This window comes from Topomyia yanbarensis, chromosome 3 (genome assembly GCF_030247195.1).
Source record: "Topomyia yanbarensis strain Yona2022 chromosome 3, ASM3024719v1, whole genome shotgun sequence".
In the NCBI taxonomy this organism is placed as follows: domain Eukaryota; kingdom Metazoa; phylum Arthropoda; class Insecta; order Diptera; family Culicidae; genus Topomyia; species Topomyia yanbarensis.
In genome coordinates this window covers 294802722-294827577 of record NC_080672.1, presented here as the reverse complement: position 1 = coordinate 294827577, position 24856 = coordinate 294802722, and the positions used below count along the sequence as shown (strand labels likewise).

Sequence of the window (24856 nt, the reverse complement as noted above, 5' to 3'; positions counted from 1 at the left end):
AGGGGGTCATGTCAGGCTCCGTAGTTTTTTTACAGGGGAATAACTAACATCGTTCTTCATTTTAAAAAAAAATTACGGGGACAGGGGGCAAGAGCTACCGTCAAGCAACGTAATTACAAGGGGGGGGGGTATTTAGAGGTTTGTGACGAAATGCTACGATGGGGGAGGGGGGTGTTAAAAATTACTCAAAAAATGCTACGTCATTTATGGATGGTCCCTTAACCGATTTATTTCACACTTTGCATACACATTTTATGTAAAAAATGCATAGCCCCTACGAAGAGTTTTTTGGGAAAATTTTTCAATTATTTACATTAAAAATTAAAAATTCCGCCTTTTTTATGAGGTCAATGTTTTATGGCGATCCAAGACCTTTATTATGATGCTATAATCATAGTGATTGATCTCTTGATGTTTTTTGATACAAGTTTTTTCAAAGTATGAAAAACAAGATGAAGTCTTCATCTTGTGTTTGCTAACATCTTTAGTGAAGACCAAAAATTTCTATTTATAGTGCACTCGAAGTTATTGACCATTGTTTGTGAATGACCCCTGAAACAAAAATTTTCAGCATTACTTTTTAAATATCACAGATCTTCAGTATGTTCGACAAAGTTGTTCGTATTATCAAGATACATATCTTTGCAGATCGGTATATCTCTTGTGACTTAGAAGTTATTGAATTATTTTTGGCAAAGTTATCAAAAGTTTTGAAGATAATAACTTTTAAACGGGCAAAAACGGGCAACCAGCTCTAGTTGTCTCTCGTTATATCCAGTAGAGTTACAGATGATTTGAAAAAACATTTTTTTCCAGAAACGTTTCATATCTCCGAAAGTACTCGAGATAAAAAATATGCGTTGATAAAATTTGTGCATTTTGACAAGGGAAATAACTTCCTAGAATATACGCAACCCGTAGGAATGACAATTGAAAAGATATTTAACCCTTTCATACTCATTTATTCTCGTGCGTATAGGGTTCCAAAATTATTTTTCATTAAACCCGCTATTGAGTAGAAAACTAGAATTGTGCCGGTTGTGGTTCAGATAATCTACTAACTACGAGTCGCTTGACAGACGAAAAGAGTCGAACTACAGATTGTTACGTAAAATTATCATCACAGGGAATCATACATAATAAGCTAAATCGTTCTTTCATGTCTAAAACTAATAACATGCGGACGCGAAGAGCGCAGCGTCGGTGAACAGTTTAATGCTACGCCCGTCGACTTCACTTAAGAGTCAATAATAACCCATTCCATCTGAATGTATCTTAACTAAACGTGCTCGCCTAGATTTTGTGATTGCCGTCTATACACCTATTACAGTTGTATCCTGTTATGTTTCGTGATTTTTAAAAAACTGAAAGAAAATCGGTTTCAAAGCGATTCATCTAGCTTTCCAGTATTTCAAGTACATGTAAAAAATAAAAACCTGTTATAAGCCTCACACAACACAAAATAAATAAAAGCCTGTATATAATGAAACTTCCAGATACGCTTAGAAAGTGCGTGACCTAAGATCGACGTTTCGGCTAATCTCTCCAGGGTCACTCGCTGTCAGTGCGATGCCTATTTATTGTAACTAGCGAAAGTGGTATGTTGTAGCTGCGAGTGTTGATTGTGCACTATTAAAAAGAAACTATCTCTCAACTATGTGTAATATCGGACTTTTCCGTTTCCCCTATCTAGAGCTTGAGTCTACCGCTGTCAGCATACTCACAGTTAGTAAATAATAACGTGGTTTTTTCATTTATTTATTTTTTCGATTACACAGCAAAATTCAAGCCAGCTGAACAACCCCAACACCCGATGATGATGGCACCACAGTATCCGATGGCACAGATTCCAATGCAGATGCAGGGTGGCCAACCAGCACATACAGTGGCACTCGTACGAGATACTACGTCGTTAGTGTTTCCTAAATAAACCCTTAAAAATGGTCACATAATCAGCTCAACCATTGACCTAACTGAAGGCAACTCGCACTGAGAGAGAAAACTGACACAGAAAACATATGTACACAACACATCAAACCAATTGATTTGGGCAAGAAGAAATGCGCAGAGTGAAGAACAAGCTATAAAACATTCCATGAGACATTTAAGCTGTTTGTTTTGTTTTAAAGTTTTATCCAGCTTGCTGGATGCTAGTCCATTTCGACAATTTTATTAGACTTTGAGTTGGGATAACTTCAATACTACCGAAAAATATTACAAACAACCAACTCGAGAAATCAGTTGATCGTAAATATCTTATGGAATGCTTCATACACATTTATTATTTTTTGCGCCGCTCTACAGGTGGAAAAGAGTGTACAACTAGTCACCAAACCAGTTCGAGGTCTAAGTATATACATTTTTTTGTTTTATAAGTCAACTTATGAGATTTATTCCACAATTCTTTTTCGACTAACAATTGCATTGTCATCGCACTACCAGCACTTCGTTTACTTCCTTAAACCCTTGAACACCTTTGGGGTATCGTAGTTCGTAGAATTTATACTGAAGGTAAATAGTACGCAAATGTAGAGCAGTTGAAGATTGCTAATCCAGGTGCTTGAGAAAATATCAAGAAATCTGTTCTACAAAACTTGGTCCGCACCATGGTACCACTGTAGTACCAGGCTGCAATGGCGGGTTACACAATCTGGTCAGAACTTTACTGGACCTTTGTAAGCCTTAATAAAAGGTAGTATACATTCATCGTTTTGTTGCTGATGAAAAGCTTTGGCTTTCAGACTGCAGCAGCCAATTCCTTGCCAGATCATCAGTTTCCGAGCAGAATTACCAACATTAATTTGCTGGGGCCATGACCCTGTGCTGCAGTCAGATAAAACTTTTTTCCAGGAACTTGCAGAAATGGCGCCTTACGGAACCGGATGGCCCCCAGTCATGCATTCAGTTTGGTCAGGTATTATAACCTCGATTAGAAGATCAATGATTTGATTAATCGACATGCTATCAGTGAATGTATTTACGTGCGACAGTTCCAAGACAAGGTCCACAATTTAAAGGTGACTCGTATAATCTTCCGGCAAGTACCGATAGAGATTCTGTATCCGCAAGCCACTTACGTGCTGCCTTCTTTTCATTGTGGATATGTAGTGGTGTTAGTTTTAACATAGTTTCGTTGGGGACGATTTTATTGCCTCTGTGATTGCAAGACTCTTTGTACCTTCGATAGAACTAGATAGGCCGTTTTTCTTTCCACTCTGTGCCACCAGACCGTTGAAGCATATCATCTATTGGTCTGATAGCTAAAGTGTAAAACCAGTGCGTCATTTTTGGTCTCATGCCCAATTTTTCCCAAAGAGACTTCGACAAGCCATCACGCATTTCAAGACTTTTTCCGTAGCTCTTTTGATATGCAAATCACCCAGCAGTTTTCTATCAATTATTACACCAAGAAATTTGCTTCCCTAGTTTGATAGTGGTTTTATTAAGGATAGGTGGTTTCATTTTGACTTTCCTTTTTCTTGTAAAGGAATTGCGGTGTTTTTCAAAATTTATGCTTAGACTCTCCATTTTTTCCATGTCACGTTTAGAACAGCTTGAGTACGTTCCGGATCGTTCGTAGATTCAGCCTTGCCTCGAACAGTGATGACAATGCCGACTGCGTAACGCGTCACTTCACACCGTCACGCCTTCTGGTTCATTCAGGAGTTCGTATAGTACCAGGAGCCACAGAATAAGTGACAGCACTCCTCTTTAAGGACAGACTCTAGTGGTTCTAATGATTATTATCTAGCCTCCCAATGGCGCTGTCACAGTTCGGTAATTGCATGGTACAACCACAAACTGTTGCAGAACCTTGTGTTCTAGTACATGATTTGTCATTCAGATGGTACTGACGCATGTTATTATACGTGAAATGCATCCGAATTTTCATATGTAAAATACTGGCACACACAAATAATTCAAACAGCCTCCTTAAAGGGTGTCACGATCTGAAATTGGTCAAACACGAAGGTTTGTAAATCGTTCAAACTGTTTATTAAAAATCAAATTATGTTTCTTTTACATGTTCATACATCGACATCGCTAGAGCCTTGTTGTCTCTTGCTGTATGCAGAAGCCGTCTCCACTCCACTCGGTCCATTGCTGCTTGTCGCCAGCCTCGCTGTCTTCGAAGGGTGCGCAGGTCGTCCTCTATCTGGTCGATCCACTGTCCTCGCTGTGCGCCCCGTTTTCTTATTCATGTAGGGTCGCCCTCAAGAATCATCCTCACCGGGTCGTCGTCTGAGATTCCTACGACGTGTCCAGATCACCGCAAACGTCCTATTTTTTCGGTATGCGCGATGGATGGTTCTTCCAGCAGCTGATGCAACTCATGGGTCATTTGCCTGCGCCACGTTCCGTCTTCCATCTGCACGCCACCATAGATGGTAGGCAACACCTTTTGTTCGAAAACTCCAAGGGCCCGTTGGTCCTCCACGAGCATAGTCTAGGTCTCGTGGCCGTAGAGGACCACCGGTCTAATCAGCGTCTTGTAGACAATCAACTTCGTGCGGCGGCGAATTTTGTTCGACCGGAGCGTCCTCCGGAGTCCAAAGTAGGCACTATTTCCCGCCAAGATCCGTCTCTAAATTTCTCTGCTGGTATCATTGTCGGCGGTTACCAGTGAGCCCAAATACACGAATTTGTCGACCATCTCGATTTCGTCACCGTCAATCCGACCTCGGGATGGCAGGTTCACATTGTCGTCTCTAGAACCTCTTCCTCTCATGTATTTTGTCTTCGAAACGTTGATGGCAAGTCCAATCCTGCTGGCTTCAGCCTTCAGTCTGATATACGTTTCCGACATCGTCTCAAAGTTCCGTGCCATTATGTCAATGTCGTCGGCGAAGCCAAGAAGCTGGACGGACTTCCTGAAGATCGTGCCACTCGTGTCTATCCCCGCTCTCCTTGTTACACCTTCTAACGCAACGTTGAACAGCAGGCACGATAGACCATCACCTTGCCGTAACCCTCTTTGAGATTCAAAGGGACTCGAGAATATCCCTAAAACTCGAACAACGCACATCACCCGATCCATCATCGCTTTGACTAATTGTGTCAGCTTATCCAGAAAACCGTACTCGTGCATCATCTGCCATAGCTGATCTCGATCGATTGTGTCATACGCCGATTTGAAATCGATGAACAAATAATGTGTGGGCACGTTGTATTAGCGGCACTTTTGCAGAACCTGCCGAATCGCGAATATTTGGTCCGTGGTGGCGCGGAAACCCATGAATCCCGCTTGGTAGTGCCCCACGAACTCCCTTGCAAATGGTGCCAATCGACAGCAAAGTATTTAGGAGAGGACCTTGTAGGCGGTGCTAAGTAGTGTGATTGCGCGTTAGTTGCTCCACTCCTCCTCCCAAATTCTGGCGATTACCCAGTGCAGCGCTCTAGCCAGTGTTTCACCACCGTATTTTAATAGCTCGCTAGGTAGTTGATCTACACCGGCAGCTTTGTTGTTTTTCAGCCGACCGATCTCCTCCTTGACTTCTTGGAGATCAGGGGCCGGCAGCCTATCGTCTTCTGCGCGTGCTCCAAGATCCGTTGCCATACCGCCTTCGTCCGCTGCTGCTACACCGTTGAGGTGCTCGTCATAGTACTACTTCCACCTCTCAATCATTCCACACTCGTGCGTAAGAAGGTTGTCGTCTAAGTCCCTGCACATATCGGCTTGCGGAACGTAGCCTTTGCGCGAACTGTTCAGATTCTCGTAGAACTTCCACGTGTCGCCCGTGCTGCATTCTTCTCCCCTATTAACTGATTACATTCGTCATCGAACCAGTCGTTTCCTCGGTTCAGAATCGCTGGACCTAGTGCCGCTATAGCAGTACATCCTATGGCAGAACGGATCTCCCTCCAGTCATCTTCAAGAGTAGCTGCGCCCAGCTGTTCTTCCGTGGGTAGCGCTGCTTCCAGCCGCTGTGCGTAGTCTTGGGCAACCCCGGCGTCCCGAAGTTGCGCAATGTTGGGCCTTGGCGTCTGACTACGACGAGTGTTGTACACCGTCGAGAGTTTTGAGCGCATGCTCGCAATTAGATAATGGTCCGAATCTATATTCGCAGTGCGGTAGGTACGAACGTTGGTGATATCAGAGAAGAATCGCCCGTCGATTAGAACGTGATCGATTTGGTTTTCGGTGCGTTGGTCAGGTGATCTCCAGGTGGCTTTGTGGATATCTTTGCGTGGGAAGAAAGTGCTTTGGACTACCATGCAACGGGAGGCTGCGAAGTTCATGCATCGTTGGCCGTTGTCCTTCGATACGGATCATATCACCGATGACGATTTTTATGTCCCGTTGCGAACAGCCGTCGTACACCTCCTCCAGCTTCGCGTAGAACGCTTCCTTCTCGTCGTCGGGTTTCCCATCGTGTGGCCAGTGTACGTTGATGATGCTGTAGTTGAAGAAACGGCCTTTGATCCTCAACTTACACATTCTTGCGTTGATCGGAGTCCATCCAATCACGCGTTGACGCATCCTACCCAGCACTACAAAGCCGGTTCCCAGCTCGTTGGTGGTGCCACAGCTCTGGTATAAAGTAGCCGCCCGATTTTCCATACCTTTTGTCCTGTCAAGCAAAGTTCCTGCAGTGCTACGACTGTAAAGTTGCGTGGTTGGAGTTCATCGTAGATTATCCTGTCAAAAGCTGGAAAGCAGAGTGACCTGCAGTTTTATGTTCCGAGTTTCCAATCGTAGTCCTTATTTCGTCGCGTAGCTCTTTGGCAATTGTTCCGATTCGTATTTTCTTCTGCATTATTCGTAACGGTTAGTTTTCCAGGGCGGCTTGTTGGGCCTTCCCCAACCCCCTGTCTCGCAGGAAGACCATCATGTCAGCTCTGTTTAGAGTCCCACGCTGACACGTGGACGATACATCAGCTGCCCCTAACATGGAGAACAGACGCTGTTTTGAGCCGCCCCTAACATGGGGAACAGACGATCGGATGGACTCACCCTCCGAAAAGAGGAGCCCTCCCCATCCTTGTCAGCATACGACCATGGTCCCACCAGGGTTGGTTACCCGATCTTTCCTATGATTACTCGTACCCCAGCTGGTACCACGGTACGGTCTATATTACGCATTGAACAGTCATTTACCAACCCAATTTACAAGTTCAATTCATACAGAATAAAGAAAAATATTTACTCATGCTTTCTGTTTAGCGAATTTCCGGATCTTTTGTTTGACTCCTTCCATAATATTTTTCGTTAGTTACTTTCCTCGCCCCGAAACGCCAGTTTGCTTTAAACCGCATCGCGCTGACAACTGTCTTTCGCGTCTTCTTAATGTATCACTTGATAATTGCCCTAATTTTTTCTAAGGAGCGGGGCTCTGGCGTGTTGTAAGGCTGGACGATTTTAGCGGCATACCACTCCATGACCTTTTTTCCATAATGGTAAAATGCAAAAACAGAACGGAACAACTGTTTTGCTTGAGGAAAGGCGACAGACGTCTTTCCAGGAACTCCTGCACATACATTTCCTTGTTGATGGTCCCGGTCGCGATGTGAACAGATGGCCTTCCACGGAGGATATTTCCTTACTATGATAGCTTAATGTGTTTGAACATCTCTTTCCACGAAGCTATTTCAAGTATGCCTTGGCGTAGGTTTCGCCATCCTGTACCACGTAATCGAACTTCGTTAGTACTTTCATGTAGACCTGCTGCGAACGTTCTCTGACCGACTGTTTATGCTATTGTAGTCACCTTTCTTGTAAGTCGAGAATCCGGCTCGTTCTTAGCTTGATGCACGGTTATAGGCGACACTCCCAGCTTGCTACCGGTATCTCGAACAGAGAGGTTTGGGTTCCGCTTGTAACAGATAGTTACTATTTTTGGTGTTTTTGAGACCACCGGCTTTCAATATTATTCAACATTAGGCTGAATGGTCATTAGGTCGAATGGCCAATAGGCCGAATGGTCGTTAGGCTGAATAGTCATTAGGCCTAAGGTCATTCGGCCGAAGGACATTAGGCCCAATGGTCATTAGGTCGAATGGCCAATAGGCCGAATGAACCCAAGAGAGAGCCAAATAGAGTACATAGGATTTAGAACAATGATCTGTTTTAAATGAAGGGTGAATTTTTGCGTTGCTTTCTAATTTTAAAGCTAGATGTTTAGCATACTGTTGTCATCTTTTTTGCTGCATATTTAAATAAACCAAACCAACACTAAATGGTTCATCATTCTTTAACAATTTGTGTTACTGGCGCATTGGAATAAATAAATAAAGTTGTCGCAAAATGTAATTACGCAACATCGCTTGAAGTGAAGTGCTGTCCGACATCGCTGTAGCTTCATCGGACTTAAACTAATTTATATCGCCTATGTTTAAGCAATCCGGGCAAACGGGTGGACCATCGGTTTGCTTGCGAGGAACTGATGCCGGGTCGGCGTCCTCCTCGCTCGGTGGGACCTCAGCGGCTTTGTGCTGTTTCGGTTTCTTGGTCCCGGTTACGCAGCAAAGCCGCATTACACAGGATTCGCAACAAGAACTAGAGCAGTGTAGAAACCGATGGTACAGTACGTGTACTTCGTTACATTCAATAATAATGCTGGTAATTATTTAATAGGGCTGGCTGGATAGAATGTTTACATCATATATAATTCGAAAGAACAGCTCATGATAAAAAGAAGGTTATACGCAAATAATTGAGAAGCAAGCAAAGCAAATAATAACCTAGAATCCCCGAAAGCTCGGCAGGATACGCTTCGACTTCTTTTCCCCCTCACATTCGGCTTCTTGGCCTTCGGCCTAAGGTCCGTTGGACCCAACGTCCTTCGGCCGAATGACATTCAGCCTGATGACCCAGCATCTACTGGAACCATTATATCTTCGTACATGAAAATTCACACACAATTAGAGAAAAATATCGATCATTTTGTAACCGCCATTTTGAATCTTAAACATATAACAAAAGCGTATATATATGCCTATAAAAATAGTGCTATTTACTTTTGTAGGTCAATTAAAGCCAACTTTTCGACTTTTGACCAAGTTTTTTAAGGAAATCATTTACTGCGCTCTGATTGAAAGTAATTTGTGGATGACAAAAAAAATGATAAGTTGAAAAAGAACACAACGGGATGCTTTATGTTCAATATTACACGTTTAGTATGATATATTTCAAACAAGATTCGTTCGCATATATCAAGTACTCTATATATTTACATTGAGAAACTATATTTACACATTTGAAACACCGCTTCTTGGTGTGATGAAAACTTGTAAAACACCAACTAAAGAACTGAATGACTACAAAATTGGTGCTGCACGTTTGATTACTATCAATCTGATAGATGTCCTAGAGAACTGATGTAATCTAGTTGAGGTAGTTATGAGATCCCACATGTTCATGCATTCTAATTGACAAACAACTCGCGTCGTAGAGCGGTGTTATGGATATCCCTCGAATAGGAAAATATGTTAAAAGAACACGGAATACAGTCACATATAAACTGACACAACACTCTCTTTTGCTCCATCGTTAACGTAAAACCCTCATTATGCAACTCTGCAAAAACCCCATCCACAATGCTGCAATCGGTTAATAGTATAAAACCAAACCTTTAATTTTGAATATATATTCAGGAATATTGTTACTGATCTCGTTTAGAATGTATCACGATGTGCATCATAGTCGAATCATACCCATTATTCATCGCGAATAATTCTCCTTTCCTTCGAAAAAAAAACACTACATTTCCAGATGCCAGAATCAACCCATATTGGCCAATATGTTTTAAAAAGATATCTGAGCAAATCAACATTTTTGCTTGCTCGGGTATCGCATAAACACCAAAGAACATGAAAGTAGGCGTAACCTGTAAGTAACCAGTAACGAGTAAACCAACAATATAAATGAGGAACCAAAAAAAAAAACAATCTATTTAGTTTCCGGGACCTTAAAATGAGAACGAATTTCACCAAACACAAGTATTGCCCAGTTTCTGTGCGATTATTAAACAAGAATGTCGAACTGCAGCGAAACATTTGGTTTGCTATTAGAATCAACATACACTAAGGGCTGAAAATTGTTACAAATTGATCTTTAGGGAAACACAAATTTACTATAGGACCCAAATAACAAAATAGTGGAAAATACATTAGAATGCTATTAAGCCGATGTAAGCGTTAACGGTAGATTAGATCACGAAATATTAAAACACTATTTTTTCATATTGAACCTCATTCTTTTTTCTTCGCACTTGCTTACAGTTGGGAGCTATTTTTACTAAAATAGCGTATTTTCAATCATAGCATGTTTGAATGGCAGAAAATGTCTTTTATTCTTTGAATAGTCACTTGTACGATTGATTGACCTTTCCTTGGTCGTTCATACTTTTCCACCTATAATTACTTCTACAGCCAAACAATAGTGCAAGTTTAGGTACAATATCAGAATGATAATAGGGTAATATCGTATCGTGTCATGATAATCAACAGAGTTTACTTCAAAATATTTCTCTGTGTCCTCTTACAAGAACGTTTTTAGGGAAAAACAATCGTCGTTCTAACTGTTAACGTCTTTCATATCAGAGAGAAAAGAGCGTTGAAAAACGTATCAAATCGACACAATCAAACTTTCCAAAGATCGCAAACTACCACCGCAACAACCAGTATTTGGCTTACTTTTACTCTAGACAAGTATAACCTAAACTCCTTTACAATATCGAATAAAAAACTAGTTTCGAAGTAGGAACATGTCAAGCAAAGCTAAAAACCGAAGATTTACTCAATGGAACAATGATGATTTCACTTTAAAAAAATTACCACACTAGTAGTTGGAGGCAGAGAAGATAAATATACAAACACAACTCAACAACAGAAAACATAGCAAAATCTTTTATCAAAATTGCGACGTCATCAGCGGCGGATGATACATATGTAAAATCAGCTTATGACAGTAAACGAAAACCAAAAACATGAACAATTTTGTCTATACAGAAGATCATGATCAGATAATTTAAAACATACACGCAAAACATTCACATGTACACAAACATACATACAAATATTTACACTTCATTATACAGAATGATGAAAACATGAAATTACATTTGTTATGAATCAATGTATTATGTAAATTATATTTACTAGGAAACCACACGAACAAAATTTTATTTTACTTTTTTCAAATTCGAAATATTACTGAATAGAGCAAATCATAATAATATATAGCAGAAAAATGGGTAAATCATATATAAAATACTAATATACACCTAGCTTTGAAAATTGTAAAAACTATCAATTATTACCTATATACATTTACGAACGGGCAAAAAAGAAAAGAGAAGGAGAGGAAAGCTAGTGCTGCTATTCAAATAAGATCTGGTACGGAAACAAACGGCAACTACCAACTATGAAAGACCAAAAACGATAGAAATGGCAAAGGAAACGGTGCCACTGATGAGGTCAACCAAAGAATAGGAAAAGTAAGAGAATAAATAATAATGAAAAAACAGTATATAATATTAATGATTAAATATAAAGACAATTAACTAGTGTATGTAAACAGGCAAATCTTTCTTATCGCGGAAACATATGATGACACCAAACTCTCAGTACCGTCTTTATGCATGGGTACACAGGGCAAGGGTCAGGGACTCGGGATTCTGGAATAAATACGAAATCATAGTAACTATCAGTATCTACTGTCGGCGCTATGAAAAAAGTACGTTCCTGTTCTTTTTGTCTAGAGAAGAGAAAAAGATTGGTGGGTAATGTCAGATTCACAATCAGAGTGAAACAGAATACTGTGCATTCACATAAAGGTATTTTAACGTGCTAGCGACAGATAGTATGAATAAAGAGAGCATACATCCACGATCGACCAAATATATTAATAAAACTTTTGTAAACATTTGAACGAATATACGTCGAAACACTAGCGCCACCACACCATCCCATCCCAAGTAGAGGTAGGGTAAAAGGGTAAAATACGCCCCACCGGGGCTAAATGCCCCTCTTCAGTTTCCAGGATTCCTGAATTATCTAAAAAGTAAAAATGACTGATAACAGTATCGTTTCATGAAATCAACGTACTAAGTTAGTTTGCTATTTTTAATATGTTGCAAAACAACAATATACACAAAAGCTTCAAAAGAGCTACTTTGATGTAAGCTCCCATTTTTTCCAATAGCATTACAACCAATTAGAAACAGTCGGATTTGATAGAACTATTTCAAGTAGCTTACTAGAATATTTTTTTTTTTTTTTCAATTTGTTTATTTGATAAGGCACGTATGCGTTAGCTTAAAGGTGCCATTTTTGCATTGTTTTACATTTTGAATTTCTTAAAACTAGGGGGTTACACATTTCAATATTATTTTGTTTTATATAATGAAACTAAAAAAAAAAAAACTTTACAGCTAACTTATACATATAAAAGAGGGTATAATATAATATTCGTAAGATTTGGGGGACGGGTCATTTTGTGTGTTCTTTGTATAGTAATTCACTTTATGATTTTTAGAAGGGAGATTGTAGGAGAAATTAATTATTAACTAAGCGGAACATTTTACAAGTTTATTAACTAGAAATAACTAGAAAGAGTGGTTCAAGATTAAGGGGAATTAATTAGGGCTATTTTAAAGTAGTGGTACTGTTGGGCATTTCCTAACGAGATTAAATATTGATCAACTAAAACTAAGCACTTAAGTTTTGGGAATATATTCAAGGGGAGAAGGGGATGAAGTCATACATCTGTGTATCAGAGACATGGGAGGGAGAGCGGACAAGGCTGAAGGGAGGGGGGGGGGGGTGAGATATAAACTTTCAGTTTCCGGCATCAGGAATTAACGGCCAGGATTACAGATTCGAACGGATTGATCAACTAACACTAGAAGATAGGAGGGCACATAAGTTTTGGGAAGATATTCAAGGGGAGAAGGGGTGAAGTCATACATCTGTGTATCAGAGACATGGGAGAGAGGGTGGACAAGGCTGAACAGGGGGGGGGGGATATAAACTTTCAGTTTCCGGTATCAGGAATCAACGACCAGGATTACAGATTCGAACGGATGTATCAAGTATTGGGACGCCGGGCGGTTTTCCTCGAGCCGGCAGGGGTTCCTCCAGACGATTTCGTAGTACGGCTCAGATACGGATGGGGAACACACCGCGCTGCGTGTGTGATGTTGTACTGTAGATCTCGTGTTGTTGGTTCATTCGACAGATGTTTTGTCTCGTCTTGGAGTCGTATCAAACCATCGTTGGGGTACGGTAGGCGGAAGAGGGCACTTCTGGGAATAATAAGAGAAAAGATAGGGGCATTTAAATTTGGATATTGATGGTTTTGAGGAACGTGTATATAAGGGACATGTAGAGAATATCGCGGCTTGCTAGTACATCTCGAACCGGGACATTGGGTGATCTTCCTCGGGCCCGAAGGGAATCGAATAGTTGAGATCTGGCAGAACAGTACTCGGCGCATGCCCAGACAACATGTTCGATTTCGTGATAACCGTTGCCACAAGCGCAGATACCGCTATCCACGAGCCCAATACGCCGGAGATGTGCGTCCAGCGTGTAGTGATTGGACATGAGCCGAGACATCACGCGAATGAAATCCCGACCCACATCCATCCCTCTGAACCAAGGTTTCGTCGATACCTTAGGGATTATCGAATGTAGCCACCTTCCCAGTTCACCATTGCTCCATGAAGTTTGCCAACTTTCGAGGGTTCTCTGATGAGTGATACTGAAAAATTCGCTGAAGCTAATTGGTCTTTCATATATGTCACCTTGTAAAGCGCCCGCCTTAGCTAAAGAGTCCGCTTCTTCATTACCTGGAATGGAGCAATGCGAGGGAACCCAAACTAAGGTAATCTTGTACGATCTTACAGACAAAGCACGCAGGCGCTCCCAGATTTTCCCCAGAAAATATGGAATGTGCTTTCTAGGTTTCATTGAACGGAGAGCCTCGATTGAGCTGAGGCTATCCGAGACAATAAAGTAATGATCGGTGGGCAAAGTATCAATGATCCCAAGGGTATACTGAATAGCAGCAAGTTCTGCGACGTAAACTGAAGCAGGATCATTGAGTTTGAATGAGGCGGTGAGGTTTTGATTGAATATACCGAAGCCAGTGGAGCCGTCGAGGCTTGACCCGTCGGTGTAAAACATCTTGTTGCAGTCGACTTCTCGAAATTTACTATGAAAGATGCTTGGGATCACTTGCGGACGTATGTGATCCGGGATTCCACGAATCTCGTCTTTCATGGATGTGTCGAAGAATACAGTTGAATCAGAAGCATGAAAGAGATTGACACGGTTGGGATAGTATGAAGAAGGATTGATATTTTGTGCCATGTAATCGAAGTACATGGACATAAATCGGGTTTGAGAATTGAGCTCGACAAGCCTTTCGAAATTTGCAATTACTAACGGGTTCAAGATATCGCATCGGATGAGCAATCGATATGAGAGTTCCCAAAATCGATTTTTCAGCGGAAGGACGCCCGCCAGCACTTCGAGACTCATCGTATGGGTCGAGTGCATGCAACCCAAAGCAATACGCAAACAACAATATTGGATTCGCTCTAGTTTGATGAAATGTATGTTCGCAGCGGAGCGGAAACAGAAACTCCCGTACTCCATCACCGACAATATTGTTGTTTGGTACAGCCTGATCAGGTCTCCTGGGTGGGCACCCCACCATGTTCCGGTTATTGTACGGAGAAAGTTGATCCTTTGCTGGCACTTCTGTTTCAGATACCTAATGTGACATCCCCAGGTTCCTTTAGAGTCGAACCAGACCCCGAGATATTTGAAAGTTGAAACCTGAGCAATAGTTTGACCCATTAATTGAAGCTGTAGTTGCGCTGGTTCACGCTTCCTTGAAAATACGACTAGCTCAGTTTTCTCCGTGGAGAACTCGATACCTAGCTGGAGGGCCCAAGCAGACAAATTGTCCAAGGTATCTTGCAATGGTCCTTGCAGATCGACGGCTTTGGGACCTGTAATAGAGACCACACCGTCATCTGCAAGCTGCCTTAGCGTGCAGGAATTGACAAGACATTCGTCAATGTCATTCACGTAAAAGTTATAGAGAAGGGGGCTTAGACATGAGCCCTGGGGAAGACCCATGTAGCTAATTCGTGATGTCGATAAATCACCATGCGAAAAATGCATATGTTTTTCAGACAGCAAGTTTAGCAAAAAGTTGTTTAGAGTCGGTGAAAGACCATGCTGGTGCAGCTTCTCAGAAAGAATTTTGATAGAAACTGAATCAAAAGCCCCCTTTATATCTAGGAAAACTGATGCCATCTGCTCTTTGCTAGCATAAGCCATTTGAATTTCTGTTGAGAGCAACGCAAGACAATCGTTCGTCCCTTTGCCTTTGCGGAAACCAAATTGTGTATCTGACAGTAAGCCATTTGCTTCAACCCAATTATCGAGGCGAAACAAGATCATTTTCTCGAACAACTTTCGGATACAAGACAGCATCGCAATCGGTCGATACGAGTTGTGGTCGGAGGCCGGTTTTCCTGGTTTTTGAATGGCGATGACCTTCACTTGCTTCCAGTCATGAGGGACAATATTACCCTCAAGAAACTTATTAAATAAATTCAACAAGCGTCTCTTGGCAGAGTCTGGCAGATTCTTTAACAAGTTGAATTTGATTCTGTCTGGCCCTGGGGCTTTATTGTTACATGATAAGAGAGCAAGTGAGAACTCCACCATCGAAAACGGTGTTTCGTTCGCGTTATTGTGAGGGGACACGGCGCGGTAGATCTTCTGTGCCGGGGCGGAATCCGGACAAACCTTCTTGGCAAAATCGAATATCCAACGGTTTGAATATTCCACGCTCTCATTAGTACTGTTTCGGTTTCGTAAGCGTCGGGCCGTACTCCAAAGAGTGCTCATCGATGTTTCTCTCGTTAGTCCGTCGACGAACCGGCGCCAGTAGCTACGTTTTTTGGCTTTTATCAAACTCTTCATGCGCGTTTCCGCCATCGCGTACTGTCGGTAGCTAGCTGGCAGCCCGTCGTCCCGGAAGGTCTTATACGCAGCGGCCTTCTCCGCGTACACGTCTGAGCACTCTTTGTCCCACCATGGATTGGGAGGACGCCCGCGTGAATTCGCGTCTGGTACGCGTTTAGTCTGAGCTTGAATCGCGGTATCGAGAATCAAGCCAGCCAGGAACCCGTACTCTTCCTCCGGAGGAAGCTCTTGTGTCGATTCTACTTTTTCGGATATCGCGGACGCGTAGCTCTTCCAATCAATATTTCGTGTGAGGTCATACGAAACATTGATTGTATTCGGTGGCCCTGAACCGTTAGCAATATTAATTACGATTGGCAGATGGTCGCTGCCGTGGGGATCAGAGACTACCTTCCACATGCAATCTAACCGCAGCGATGTCGAGCAGAGGGACAGGTCTAAGGCGCTCGGACGCGCTGGAGGGGCAGGAATCCGTGTCATTTCACCCGTATTCAAAATAGCCATATTGAAGTTGTCGCAAAGCTCATGGAGTAGGGTAGATCGATTATCGTCATGAAGGCAACCCCATGCCGTGCCGTGGGAGTTGAAGTCACCTAAAACTAGCCTCGGTGCGGGGAGGAGTTCCGCAATATCGCAAAGCCGTCGGTGGCTAACTGAGGCTCTAGGGGGGATGTAGGTGGAAGCAATGCAAAGGTCTTTGCCTTTAATTCTGGTTTGGCAAGCGACAACTTCAATGCCTGGTGTCGAGGGGAGGTCGATCCGATTGAAAGAATAGCACTTTTTGATCCCCAAAAGTACTCCTCCGTAATAGTCTTCTCGATCCAAGCGAATAATATTAAAATCGTGGAAGTGTAGGGTTATTTCTGAAGTGAGCCATGTCTCGTATAGGGCAAATGCATCGCATTTCAAATTATTTAGTAAGATTTTAAACGAATCGATTTTCGGAATAATGCTTCTGCAATTCCACTGTAGAACAGTGATTAAATCCTTGACCTCGTTCGATGAATTAGCCATCGAAGGATACAATCGCTGAAAGAAGGGGCCATTTCGCAGTGAACTGCATCAAAAATGTTTTTACTGCGGGGAGAAAGCTTATCTAGATACTTTTAAGGGGGTCAGAAATGTTTAACGCTGTAAGAATACGGTCCACAATGTCAGAGAAATTTATTAAGCCAGCACTGTTTTCTTTCTCTGGCTGAGATATGGGAACACTTGGGGTTTTTGATGTTCCTGGAAGTGCTGGGAACTCCTTTTCTGAGCTCAGGTTACTGAGACCGGGAGCGACTTGCTTCGGTTTTGCACCAGTACTTCCTTGAGTAGTTATTTTAGGGGGACCATGAAGAGACACCTTCTGGCCTTTACGACGAAGCTTGGAAGAGGAAATGTTCTTCCTTTTTCTACTACTTCTAGGCACAGCAGAAGATGTTCCCTCCTGGGGTTCATCACAGTCGCCTTCGTCAGTAGACAAGTTGGTATAGATGTTCGTAGAGACAGGTGGCGTAGCTATCTTAAGCATTTCTGCAAAAGATCGCTTAGAGCGTCCCTGAAGGGAACGCTTCAGATTCTCCTCGCGCTGTTTGTACGCGGGACATGAAGGGAGATCATGTGGGTTTCCCCCACAGTAGAGACACTTTTCGACATCTCTACCACAGGAATCATCCGCATGATTCCCACCGCATTTCCCACAGCGGACTTTATTGCTACAATGGGAGGCTGTGTGTCCCAATTGTTTGCAATTAGTACAGTTCATGACCCGCGGCACAAAGAGGCGAACAGGTAGACGAACCTTGTCAAAGAGGAGGTAATTGGGCAGGGCAGAGCCGGCGAAGGTCACCCGATAAGAGTCTGAGTTGACGTATATTTTCTTGCCGTCAGCTGCGACTGATGCTGAATGCAAACGTTTGCATTCCAGTATCTTCACTGGCTTAAGCATGGGGTCTTTGAAACAGCCAGTCCCATATTTTAGCAGGTCCTCGCAATTCAGACTCGAATCGGAAACGACCCCACTGACTTCAACCCTGCTAGCTGGAATATAAACCCGGTACTCCTTCGTAAACGGCTCGTAGCCAGCAATATCGTTTGCCTGAGTAGAACTGTTAACCACCACCCGAAGCTTATCAGGGCGAATTTTCGATATTTCTGTCACGGCCGAATACCGATCCGTCAGAACTCGAGAAATCTGCAACAGATTCAAACACTTTTTTTCTTTGGTCCGGAAGAAGATCACAAATGGCCCGGTGGCCGAGCTCGGATATACCTTGAGCCGGGGAGCCGATTTTATTTCGACGTCCATCTCACCTTGAGATGAACCGCCGTCCGGGGAAGTCATTTTTGCACGGGCCTATTGCCCAGTGCACGTTATTAAGACAACCAAGAAGGGGAAACGAAAACTAATACTTAGCTTGTGTATGTAACGGTATCCAGACGGCTTACTAAAAGAACACTGCTTCACTTCACTGACCGGCTAACGGTACTCAGAAACAGAAACACAAAAGAAGGGAAAAATAATGAAACCTCAACTAGGCGTAGAGTGTGCCAATAACCTTGAACGCGGATTAACACTATTTGTCGCTATAGAGTGTACGGACCGATGACAAAAGACTTCTATCTCGACTGAGTGCTCGATAACGAATGTTACTAGAATATTATAGTTACTATCTAAGTATTAGCTTGGCTCAAAACTATGTGTGTGTAGAATTATTCATGCATTCACAACAGCTCATCACCGGCTAAAACGCCCCACCCATTGTTGTTGGGCATACTCACCGATTGCTATGGGGCATACCATCCTCTTGTTGTGGGGCATATTACACTTTAACCGGGGGCATTTTACCCTGGGTGAAAAAAATAGAAATTAGGCATCTTTGAAAAATGTTTAATGATACTTGTATCAGGATCTTTTTAATACAAAATGAAACGGGTACTAATTTCTAACTAATATAACAACAAATTAGAGTAGTTGGTGCGGAGATCACAGTGTCGAATGGTGAAATATAGCTATTGTTGCTTAAGGGGGGCGTATTAGACCTGTTTACCCTATATGTAATTATGTCGGCCATTTTTTTCTTTATTACTAACGACTAAGTTAATTTTTCTTTTTTTTTTTGTAACGACATCTATCAAGAGTACTTATTTAAAAGGTCCTAAGTGACATTGAGCCTGAACTGAGAAAAACGAGGCTGAAGTTTCATGAACATAAAACAAATCCCTATTAGAGAACAAATATGCGTTTTGATGGAACAATTATGCCAATATAGTCTAAGGACTATGCTCTTTAGGTAAATAATGCTAAAAGCATGAAAGGTTTAGTGCTAATGTAGTTTTTAAGCGCTTTAGAATGATGCGTCCTTTTGAAAATTATAGAACCTTTCACATAGGTCTTTTTTCGGGCTATGACGATTTCGGTCTATTCCGTGCTATGACGATTTCGGATATTTTGCAAGATCGAATTGACTGCCCCGAGCTTCTCAGTGCGATAAATTTGAACGTTCGCCCTCGCGCCCTTCGCAATAATTTATTCCTCCGATTACCTCTTCGCCGGACTAACTATGGAGTAAACGGTGCCATCATTGGTTTGCAGCGGACCTTCAACAGAGTGTCATCCGAGTTCGATCTTCACATTCCACGTAGCAGATTACATGTTGACTTTTTAAATAGATTAAGAAATTATCATTAGGACCATACTGTGTCTGTTGATATTAATTAATTATAAATAAATAAATAAAAGAATCATACGACGCTGCACATACGGCTTTTTTCAGCAAAGGTAGCTCTTACGACGAATATTGAATTTCTTCAAAGTTTTCGACAAAATGAGCACCGGAATACGAATGTTCTTCATTACTATGGTAAATAGTTGCACTGGATTTAACAGAAGTCTTGCAGAAAATAAATGCGGGAAACTTTAGTTTATATTAACAAATCATTGGCTGGAAGTGGTTAAAACCAACGAATGGCATGTTACTTTAGAATAACTAAGCTTTCCAATTATCATTTAATTTATTATACTTACTAAATTCAACTTCGAAAATAAGTCGCATGAACAGAAGAAAATAATTTCTTTTATTTTGATGCTTAGGACGTTTTTACTAGGTACCTATGTGCAGTGGGGAAAATATGGAATGAAATGAATCTTGCGTCGTTTTTGCATGGCGCCTATGCAGAGGTTTTGAAATATTTCGCGCATAGGTCCTTTCATTTTAAAAGGTCTCAAGTGCAAAATTTCAAAATATGATCATGAAAACTTTGCGACTTTTTATATAATGCTTGTTATTTTGATAAATACTGTGTATAATGAATCCTAGTTTTCGGTATTCGTTAGCTATGTTGTAATCACATGCTGTGCTGCAAATAACTCAGTTTGTTTACATTTGTCACTAAGGTCACTAAGCACTCTTCAATTAGCAAGGGACTGGACCTAGGGGCAGATCACTCGAAGAATGTATAACAAATTTGCATCAAATTAGAAAAAAATGCATTTAATTTCCATTTTTGCATCAGCTTTGCACTCCCTCGCAAAAAAGTTTGTTTAACAAACGTCCTACGCTGATCCACTTTGTTCGACGTTTTGTTAAATGTAGTGCTAGTTTTTCTGTAGGGTTTACAGTAGGGACGTCTTGCACGCAACGCAAACAACATTGCACGCAACGCAAAAACATTGCACGCGACGCAAAATACATTATGAATTTCTGTTTTGATGGAAATAAATGCATTTAATTTCGCTGATTTTTAAAAATGCATCACAAGTGATCTGCCCCTAGGACTGGACCCATAGTACTCAAGGAAGAGCAAGGCGTTGAAGGAAGAAAGTTTATAAAAGTGTGCGTGAGCAAGCTTAGGGTTTTCCGACGACTTAACTTTTTGCTTTCTACCGCAGAAGTCGGGGCATTTTGGCATTTTTAAATGTGAATCACCTGAGTCTGCGGCATGTCCGGACCTAGGACAGGATCCGCTAGCTCTGTCCCCTGTTTTTGAACCTATCCTGAACCAACTCGTGATTGAACGAAAGAGACATCAACAGACGATCGGCTTGGAAACTGAATGTACTGAAGTGCTGCTTGGAAGTGTTGTCAGATAGTGTGATGTAAAACATAAAACGATTGTTTACTGTTTTTTTGTTATTTCGAGATTTAGCTTTCTTTCCATAACGCTCACCTGTGATTATTTTACGGACGAAATAAAACATTATCCAGAACTCAAGTTCTACAGGTTCCCGAGAGATCCGGTAGCGCGATTAATGAAGATTCGGTTCTGTGTGCGGAATGATGCGAAAATTCCTCTTTTCAAAAACAAACCGAGTAACAGGCTGTGTAGCGTAAGCATGATTTTCCTGTAAAAATTAGCTATGTTCCAGTACCAAGTAAATTGAGAGTACTTTGCAGCAAACCGGGAGAAAGTTCTTCCCGTAATCGCTTTATGCTATTCCTTTGGTGTAATCAATACAGTTGAACTGCATCTATAATATCAAATCAAATATGAAATCGGTGTAAATAAGAGCAAGTATTTTCTGCTACTATTTTCTCCGGAAAACCCTAGGTCAGTGATTCTTTTTGCGTAATTTTGCCAAGTCATCTGGCCAGTCCCAACTTTCATTTCATATCTGTTCTATCACTAATCGTCCAAGATCTGATGGAAAATTGTAAATAGTAAAACAATATAAGCAAGCTTAGATGTCATTTAAATAACGATTAAAATGAGAAAATTTGCAGTAGATTGTTTTCCGTCTTATTTAAAAGTGTTACTTAGGTTGTATCTAAGAGAAGAGACGACAACAGGCTTCTTGCTCTTCTTAATTTTCCCGACTGGGCCCTGCAGTAAATCTAAAGACAACAAACGTTCATCGTTGCCAGATTCCTTTTGTATGCTTTTCGCAATTGCTGAAAATAATTGTACCTCGAAAATCGCACCTCAACCAACAATTTATAATGCATAAGCTGCATTTAAAAATTTAATTTAATTTTTATTCGTGTCAGTATACGTAACTATATCGTCATTCATGACTTTTTTCAATTTGCATGAAATGTTGATGTGTATGAAAAGTAGCCAGAATAGATTCAGCAGCACTGATTTCCATCCCGTTGGTAAATATAATAAACGCTCATGATTATCAAAACGACCAATCAGAAGCTGGTTCAATATTGAGGTTAGGACTGGATCAAATTGGCTACGCGATTGTCTTCTCTTCTCTTAGGGTTGTATGACATGACTTTATTTACAATCTTTTATTTAATCTTTGTTTTGGACTCTTTCGAAAGCAGTAAAAATATAAGTAAACTTCCACTTGCTTATTGTGTTCTTTGCGAGAAGATTTAACTAGAAAAGGGTACAAATTGTGATTATATATTTTTTTCATCTTGTTAAAATAACTAAAAAATGGTGGGCAAATTAAACAGCTTCACTCATTTTGATAGCCATAAGTAATTAACAAACGAAAACAATTTTTATTTAATGCAGCTCTACATCCACTCATAAAATTTCGTTCGACGGTTTGTTTCAAAATGATTCGACTTCTGCTAACCTGCAATATAATTGTGGCGTTTTGAAACGAGCGTGTAGCACCTTCTAGCTAGGACGATAAATAATATCAAAAAAATTGCATTCAAAACTCGACTACACCTGTTCTTCGTACGGGATATAACTTGCTTACTTGTCCTCATATGGTTTGTGTGCAACATGGGCCATATTATTGCACATGAAGGTCGAAAAGTTTATTCAAATTATTGAGATGTATGCAAGAGAAACATGGCGGCCTTTTACACTGGTTTCGTTTGGCTTCAGGGTGCAGTCATTTCTGCACGAATAGGTACTTAGACCGGACTGAACTCAAGCCTAAAATCAAAGATAATACCATGTGGCGGTACCAACTATATTGGAGCTTACCGCTATTGAGAGTCTCTGTGTGAGCATAATAGAGCAAACGAACTGATTTGCAATACTATACTATCTCGTCAGTCGTATGTCTAAGCTTGAAACGGAAGGTTTGCTCATCTCTTTGCGAATCCAGCAAGATGCCTGAAAAAGCTAAGAGAAATCACGGCAGCTTGCTTTTCGAAATGTTACAAGCATCGCATACTTGAAGAATCAGATTAAACCCAAACACAGAGAGCAGACATCTCGATGCTCGAACAAATAAGATTATAATTCTTGTGTAAACATTTGAACGCATATCCGTTAAAACACTAGCGCCACCATACCAGCCTACCCCAACTATCCAGCTTTTTACGTGCCGTAATGGCGGTCTAAATTGTTTAGTTCGTAATAATACGTTTAATCAGTGATGCCAGATGTGAAGACATGTCTTTATTTTGAAGACATTTGAAAGGCTGTGAAGACGGGTTTTTCATTTAAAAGTCAAATTTGTTTCAGTTGTCTGACCGATTTCTGGCAGAATTCTGGCTCAAAATCTAAAACCGATTCAGAATCCTGGTCGGTGAAGACAAATGAAGACATTTTTTCATGAAATGTGAAGACATTTGAAAAATACGCCTGGTATCCCTGCGTCTAGTCACCCTTTTTTGACAATAATCGTTGAGATTAGGTCAGCCTGCGTTAGTCCAATGTGTTGGATGTTTATTCAATGAACGCCTGACATCTTCAACTGGGCGTTGCTGTCAAGCTGGCGTAAACGATTATTGTCAAAAAGGGCAATTAAACGTATTGGCGATTCTACGTTGAAACAGCTCACAGATAGCGCAGGAAGCAAAGTGTTGTTGATTTCATTCTGTTCTGTCATAGTGCATATATTTTCTGTAAACATTGGTAAAAAATAACTTTTAAACACCAAATCACCGAACAATTTGTTGATAATTGTTTATGAAAATGAAGGAAAACCATCATTTTATAAGATGAAGAGTAAACATCTTGCGAAAAGAGTGTAAAACATGGTGATTTCTAATATTATTCACAAAGCTATATGTGTGCTGTTCCGAAATGTAATTTGTTGAGCACCGTAGCCGCCGCAACATCATTTCCCGTTCCTCTTAAGTTAAGCTAAACCTTTATGAGATGGTGTAAATTCATGAAACTCTCCAGATCACGCGAGGAAAAATATATCCGGCTAATAGGAGCTTTGTGTCATACACAGCCGATCCTTCTCTCTAATAGTCTTCACTGAATCTCCTACGTAGTCCAAAATATGAAGGAGTTTGGCATTGGAACTGATTGGGTCTCGGTTTCGAGTTGGAACTCTATTTACAGAACGATTTTTTATAACCACAATAATACCCCGATTACATTTCTAAGAAATGTATGAGCCAAATAGTTGCAAATGGCTGTTATTTCAGAATAGTTGCAAATAAAACTAAATTTCTTACTCGTTTCATTCATATTTTGGCAGGGGTAAGCTTTTTCCGAAAAGAAAATGAAGTTTTAGTAGTAAGCTACGACTCACTTGCGGGTGAAAAAAAGCAAACTGTATCACTTTGCCAGTTCATGAGCTGAATCATAGGTGTCGCATGACTAATTTTGGTTTTGCCGCAAATCGCCAATTGCGAATTGAACAATTTAGACCGCCATTTTGGCACGTAAAAAGCTGGATAGGCATAACCGTCGGTCATTTTGAAATCTCTATTGAGATATCTGACATATAAAATACACAAACTGAGTTCTCGCATTTTTTATACAACAGCACTCCTCTTAAGCCCAGAGACAGTTTCTTCGCCTCCTAACCCAATTCAAACGTTAAAACAATACAATGCCAACGCAACTGGATAACTCGGTGTGATCAGCAGTAAATTAAATCACACTCACCTACTAAACGAATTGGCGACAGTGTTGCATCTGGGTGTGATACAATCGTGATTCGCTGGTTGGACACTTTTTAACTGGACCGCTTTTTAGTTGGACCTTTGCTGGTTGGACCATTGTCCAACTAAAAAGCATCTGAACGTCAAAATCTCGTGTCAAA

At 41.1% G+C, this 24856-nt stretch overlaps 2 protein-coding genes across 4 annotated transcripts in view; one reads left to right on the top strand and one right to left on the bottom strand.

The window, feature by feature from the left end:
* Positions 1-11518, top strand: part of LOC131691026 (neuronal synaptobrevin-like) — a 54424-nt gene extending 42906 nt beyond the window's left edge. For 2 of the 3 annotated variants that reach the window (XM_058977162.1, XM_058977161.1), the window contains exon 6: positions 1779-11518. In XM_058977162.1, the coding sequence (XP_058833145.1) occupies positions 1779-1930 (152 nt within the window). In that variant the 3' untranslated portion in view covers positions 1931-11518. The remainder of the gene's footprint in view (positions 1-1778) is intronic. The other variant, XR_009305674.1, reaches the window with a different exon arrangement.
* The window catches only part of LOC131691014 (cohesin subunit SA-1), a 174999-nt gene that overhangs the window by 122796 nt on the left and 27347 nt on the right, over positions 1-24856 (bottom strand). The window lies entirely within an intron of this gene.